Here is a 7,425-nt window from a genome sequence, read left to right on the forward strand (position 1 = left end):
CTGTCTCGCCTCGTGGGCTCACAACTGAGCAAAAAGAAATGTAAAAAATTTATATGCAATCGGTAAGTATATATATATATATATATATATATATATATTTATTTATTTATTAAAACTTAAACTATATTTAAAATAATTTTAATTAAATTTTTTATTTTTACAGATGTTAACACTATTTCGGAGCGGCGGATAAATTGCAGGCGCATACGGAAGATTGTGGGAATCTCAACGACTGCGCTATCCGGTTGCCGAGCGACAATGACAAGTGGCTCAGCTTCGACAACTATACGAGAAAGGAGCGGCTTCCGTTTGTGGTGTAGGCCGACCTCGAGTGTGTTTTAGTAAAGACCGAAGATGCCTTATCAACACCATCAAGTGTTCAGCATCGCGTATTACGTACAGTGTTCGTACGACAGTTCGTTGTCAGCGTACAATTCCCGCCGTAGTGTCGATTGCGTCGCGTGGTTCGCCGAACAGCTTAAAAATTTAGCAATTTGCGTAAAAAATGACAATGCGTCGCGGTGCGAAATTTTAACCACTTGTCAGGCGTTAAATTTACCATGGGGACATTGGTTGTTAAAATATTTTTTACGCAAATTGCTAAATTTTTAAGCTGTTCGGCGAACCACGCGACGCAATCGACACTACAGCGGGAATTGTACGCTGACAACGAACTGTCGTACGAACACTGTACGTAATACGCGATGCTGAACACTTGATGGTGTTGATAAGGCATCTTCGGTCTTTACTAAAACACACTCGAGGTCGGCGTACACCACAAACGGAAGCCGCTCCTTTCTCGTATAGTTGTCGAAGCTGAGCCACTTGTCATTGTCGCTCGGCAACCGGATAGCGCAGTCGAGATTCCCACAATCTTCCGTATGCGCCTGCAATTTATCCGCCGCTCCGAAATAGTGTTAACATCTGTAAAAATAAAAAATTTAATTAAAATTATTTTAAATATAGTTTAAGTTTTAATAAATAAATAAATATATATATATATATATATATATATATATATATACTTACCGATTGCATATAAATTTTTTACATTTCTTTTTGCTCAGTTGTGAGCCCACGAGGCAAGACAGATTTTTTATCAAAACAAAATGCCCCACTCCGAGTGGAGCTCGTCCTCCACGTACAGCAGATTGATGTGTCTGTCTTTCTTTTTTCCCGAAAGACGTAGCGGGACGATGTTCTCGTTCTCGATGATGTACACGTTTACGGAGATGTCGTTTGCAAATTCAAATTTTTTAATTTGATTCACAGTCACTGGAAACTCAATGTTTTGGAGATTCAGCACTGCGATGTAATGCGGATAGGAGGATTCCCGATCCACATTTCTTTCAGCGGAGTACAGAGCGGCCATCACTGACCATGCGAAACACGCATTGTCCGCTGTTTGCACATTAACAACCGCTCTTTTTACCATAATTTTTCGCGGTAATTTGACATTGCATCCCGCGCGCATTGGATTGTAAGTAGGTATACTAGGGGGGTTCTAACTCGAGAGCAATGAGGGGTGGTGCGGGGCGGGGAGAAATCGGGGGTGAGGGAAGTGACGTCACGCGGGGGAGGGGGTCTTATCAGCAGATAAGCTTATCTTATCAGCTCAGGTTACCTGATAAGGAAATCATGTTACCTGATATGTTTATAAACAAGATAAGATAAGCTAAGTTTTCATAAACAAGATAAGATAAGCTAAGTTTTCATAAACAAGATAAGATAAAAGATGTCTTTGAGCGATATCTAAGTTTTCATAAACAAGATAGGATAAGCGGTGTCTTTGAGCGATATTTAAGTTTTCCTAAATAAGATAAGATAAATTCTACGAAGGGCTGCCGCAGGCTTGGACCGAGCGCCGACATTCAGATATCTATTACAAATTCAAGATAAGATATCTAAGTTTTCGTAGAAAATCCAAGATAAGGTAAAAATTCTGCGAATGGCTGCCGCAGGCTTGGATCGAGCACCGACAATCAAGCGGGTTGATACGTACATTTCTAAGAAATATCAGCGGGGAAAGTATGGGGGCGAACAAGTTGCTGCCTGCAACCTCGCCGCTTGCGACCTTGCGACATGTCAATCCAATCCGATTCGGATAATATTTTTATCAGCGATATCTAAGTTTTCGAATCCAAGATAAGACAGCGCAAATATTTCTTGCGAATTAACAATTGCATCATCGCACAAACAAAGAGATGATCGGGATATATAAAGAGGACCGATGCCGCTGCCGGGTCATAGTACCACTGGCGAGCGCACGTTCTCTTCATTCATGATGTTTGTAATGCTATCAAGTGCTTCCGATATTCTCAGTTTAAGTGCCGAACAGTTGCAAAATATTTCGAAGATTGTTTTACTGCAAAAGTGCGGCTATTTCGTAGAACATTTGTGGGACAAGCTTCCGGAGCACATCAAGGCGGATCCAGAGGTTCAGACATATCGTCGCTGCCTCGAACATTACAATCGACCGTGGATGCGAACGCATATTGACGGTCCAGCACCGATGATCAGGGATTACAGCGAATGTCAGCGAAAATAGGCTGAGGTTACAAGTGTAATACAGTGTGAAAAAGTGCCAGACAATAAAAAAGAATGGAGAACGCGGTAAAAAATCATTCGAGGTGTTATGAGAATGTTGAGAGATGGTATAGGCATCTCGAGGAATGCTATCATGATGAAAAAAAAGATAACCCGTTTTGTGAAGAGAAGAACAATCCGGTGACTTCGGTTGTGCAATTCATAAGAAATCGCGAACTTGGTGTGCAAAAACCGCATACAAGAGATGTTGCCGATTTCCTGGAAATTTACAAAGACATTTTAAGAGTAACTGGTGGTTTATCTAAATGCACCAGATCGTCTAAACGACACAAGCGAGTCGCATGTTTTCAGCGTCGCTACAAAAATTGTGCCGAATATTTCACTGTGGACAACCTTTATTTTGGCAGCATGGATATGCCTTCACCATCGGTGTCATGTAAATCGCAATCATCTGAATATGATTCGGACCAAGAAATAGAAGAGTCGGATATGAGAGAACCGAGGCCATCACCATCATCATCGTCAGATTACTTGTTGCAATTTATTTATTTGTCTGATTAAATAGGTGTACAACATATGCGAAGAGTAGATATGTCAATAGTCAACTACTGGCAGCCGCTATTTTTGTTTCGGCGAAGATCATCTTTCGGAGATAATAGCAAATCTTTCGGAGATAATTGCATCATCACACGTTAAAGAACAAAGGGATGATCGGGATATATAATGAGGACCGATGCCATTGCCTGGTCATAGTACGGTGACATTCATTCGCGATCATAGTAGTAGTAGTGAGCATAGTGAGTGAATTGTTTTTTGCAATTAAAAATGGAGAATGACAAGCAAGAAGTGATGGTGATCTCCAATGATGAGATGGAGGTAATCACAATATCCGATGATGAGATGGAGGTAATCACAATATCCGACAGCGACAGCGACAGCGACGCTGTGATGTACGACCCTGAATACGATAGAGAGGCCAATATCATCTTAGATGATATTAAAGAAATGGACATTGATGTACCCATCGTCGAAGAAGAAGAAGAAGAAGAAGAAAACCAACCACTGCACGACGATGGGTACGACAGTGGAAATGATGTTCGCGAGGCGTACCACTCGCGTACGTTAGACGTACGGACCATCGCAACCCTCGACGAAGAAACGTGGGTATGCGTTATAACGGCATACGTCTCACCAGGGGGGTCAGTGAGAATCTGCATTCCGTTTTATGAGAAACAGGGAAAGATTCGCGACAACCACTATATTTTTACCTAAAAAATTGTACAATTAAACCTTGTCGTTGTCCCACCTCTTGCGATACCCCACTAGCAAAGTAAAAAATAAACTTTTAATATATTACTTTTGAAAAAAATTAATTTTTTTATATATTTCTTGTAAAAAAATTTTAATATATTTCTAAAAAAATTATAATATATTTCTTTTGAAAAAAATAAATTTTTATAGTTTCCCCCTCGCATCACCTCTCTTCTCTCGTCGCGTGAGCCTCTCGCGCGCTGCGTTATAGTTCACCGCCGCGCGACTCATTTTACAGTTTCCTGATGTTTTAAGAATTGCATTATCGACTTTATACCATACTCAGATAGAATAGCGCTGATAAAGATTAATGCCAGGCCAACCAATTTAAACATCATCCAGATATATGCGCCAACTGCTGATGCACCGGATGAGGTGATGGAAATATTCTACGAGCAAATAAAGGAAATGTTGAAGCTCACCAAGAAACATGATATGAATATAATTTTGGGCGATTTCAACTCTAGGATAGGAAAAGAGAGATATGGGGATCTGGTGGGACCATTCGGATTGGGAATAAGAAATGAGAGGGGCGAACGCCTGGTACAATTCTGCCAAGAAGATATGAGAGTTACTAACACATGGTATCAATTACCACCCAGGAGGTTATATACGTGGAGATCTCCTAGAGACAGTCCGGAGAACATAAGTCGTAACCAGATAGATTTCATACTTATCAATAAACGTTTTGGATCCTCAATTAACAGAGTAAGCACTTATTCTGGAGCAGACGTGCCCTCTAACCACATACTACTACGGGCAATTATCAAAATCAAACTAACAAAGTATGTAAAACCAGTCTCAAAGCGAGGAATTGCCTACGAAAGGCTCAAACAAGGAGACATAAAAGCTGCAATGCGCCATGAGATAAATAACAACATAGAGGAGATGTTAAGCTCGAGAGGAAATGAGCAAAATCCAACCAAAATATGGGAAGAGTTAAAAAATGACATGATAAACACCGCAAAAAGCCATTTGGGATATCGAGAGAAGAACCGAAGGCAGAACTGGATGACGGACGAGATCCTCTCGCTCATGGACGAACGACGGACATATAAGAATCAAGCAGACCCACACAAATATAATGAAATGCAGAGGGAAATAAGAGCCAAGATTAGGACAGCAAAGAACATGTGGTTAAAGCAGGAATGCGAGGAAATGGAAAAGTTACAAACCCTGCACGATGATTTCAATCTACATAAAAGACTAAAGGAAATAGCCGGAATATACCGTAAAAGGACTTTTTCTGCAATAGTCGATGAAAATAACAACTTAGCCAACGATATACAAGAGAAAAAGAGAATATGGGAGAAATATGTAGGAAGCCTTTTTGCAGACGAGAGACCAGACAGACAAATGGAAGCAGACAGTGACACAACCTCACGGGTCCACCGATCATAATGGAAGAAATTAAAAAAGCAATAAACACCGCAAAAACTAACAAAGCAGCAGGCCCAGACGAAGTGCCATTGGAACTACTAAAGTTACTGAATGAGAAGGGATTAGCACTTCTCCTGAAAATTTTTAACAAAATATACGACACAGGAATATATCCTGAACAGTGGCTTTCCTCAACTTTTGTTCCGTTACAAAAGAAAAACAAAGCGAAAAAATGCACAGACCACAGGCTAATAAGTCTTATAAGCCATACCCTAAAATTACTCTTGAAAATCTTACATTAAAGAATTTTTAAAAAGTGCGAGGGAAACCTCAGCGACTCACAATTTGGGTTCAGACAGGGGTTAGGCACGAGGGAATCAATAGTAGCAACACACGCCCTGGTGCAAAATTGTTATGACCAGAGGAAAGATGTATGCCTGTGCTTTATAGATTATGAGAAAGCGTTCGACACAGTTCAACATCATAGGCTTATGGAGGTTCTCAGAAAAACAGATATAGATACAAAGGACATTCAATGTATTGAAAGCTTATATTGGAATCAAAAGGCACGAATCAGGATTGACGGAGAAGAAACCAACGCGGTTGAAATCTGCAGAGGAGTCCGACAAGGATGTGTTCTCTCACCCCTTCTGTTTAACCTATACTCTGAGGTTATTTTCCGAGAGGCACTCGAGGATATTGAGAAGGGCATAAAAGTGAATGGAGAATGGCTAAACAATATTCGATACGCAGACGACACAATGGTAATTATAGACAACATGGACGATCTAGAACAACTTCTTGACATAGTAGGACAGCACAGTAAAGACATGGGATTGAACATCAACATTAAGAAAACAAAATTCATGGTTATCACCAGAGAACCGGACAAGTTCAGAAACGCTAGCTTAAAACTAGAAGGCAGACCGATAGAACGAGTAAATAGATTTAAGTACCTGGGAACGTGGATGTGCGAGGATTGGACGTCGGAGATGGAAGTAAAATGCCGAATAGAAATGGCTCGCAAGGCATTCATGAAATTTAAAAAAGTCCTCACCAATACGGACTTCGATCAAAATCTGAGAATGAGATTCATTAGGTGCTACATATGGTCGGTGCTTCTATATGGAATGAAGGGATGGACACTGAAAGTTTCTGAAATGAATAGACTAGAGGCCTTCGAAATGTGGGTCTACCGCAGAGTCCTAAAAATACCGTGGACGGCGAGAACCACCAATGGAGATGTCTTGAAACGATTGGGCAAGGATCGGGAAATATTGACTACAATAAAAAGAAGGAAAACGGCATACTTGGGCCACATCATGCGTAATACAAAGTATGAGCTGCTACAAAGAATTATACAGGGAAAGATCGAAGGGAAAAGAGGATTAGGACGCAAAAAACTGTCTTGGCTTCGAAATATTAGACAGTGGACAGGACTGCGCACGGTGGAGGAGTTGATCCATGTGGCGAGAGACGGAGAGAGAATGCAGGAAGTGATCGCAAACATCCATTAGTGGATAGGCATACGAAGAAAAAGATATATATATGTATGTATAAGTGTACAACATCTAAAGTAAGTTATCAACATATTGATGTAAAATTGGACTAAATTGTTTTAAACGTTTTAATTTTTGATTACTAAATAAACACATTGTTTTCTCCATAGTCAATTAACATGTCAATAATATATTTAATGAACACAGTTTTATTTTTATAACATTCTGAGCAATCAAATAAACTAATGTGAAGGTCTGTATGGATTTTATATTTTACATATGACATAATGTGAGTTCCAATTGATTTTTGATATTATATTGTATATATTATTTAAATTGAATTCAAAAACTCAATATATGTTAAAAAATTTTCTCTGTTTGTATAGTAAAATTGTAACTGAGGAGGGCCCAATCAGGGCTGAAATGTTTTACGATTAAATAAATATTAATATGAAACCAAAGCTGTTTTGTAGAGAATTTTTAGCGTCAATAACTTAATGTCTACGCTGTCTTTCAGTTTATAAATATTTTAAATTTATTTATTTTCCGTCTCACATGAGATGATAAATATAAAGAACACCGAGAAAAAGTGGGACGTTATGAAATAGGACACGCATCACGCGAAGCATCGCCTGGGGACCACCCCTGAGCCGCGGTGTACTGCCACTATTTAATGCGTATTTATTTG

At 39.6% G+C, this 7,425-nt stretch overlaps 1 protein-coding gene across 1 annotated transcript; it reads left to right on the top strand.

Moving 5' to 3' along the window:
• The first annotated feature begins 6,017 nt into the window (after positions 1–6,017).
• LOC146722060 (uncharacterized) lies at positions 6,018–6,755 on the top strand. Its single transcript, XM_085485556.1, has one exon. It carries the CDS (start codon positions 6,018–6,020, stop codon positions 6,753–6,755), a length of 738 nt encoding a protein of 245 aa, XP_085341682.1.
• Positions 6,756–7,425: the final 670 nt, after the last annotated feature.

The sequence above is a fragment of the Nylanderia fulva genome, unplaced genomic scaffold (genome assembly GCF_048542155.1).
Source record: "Nylanderia fulva isolate GAGA-0341 unplaced genomic scaffold, ASM4854215v1 Scaffold377, whole genome shotgun sequence".
Classification (NCBI taxonomy): Eukaryota; Metazoa; Arthropoda; class Insecta; order Hymenoptera; family Formicidae; genus Nylanderia; species Nylanderia fulva.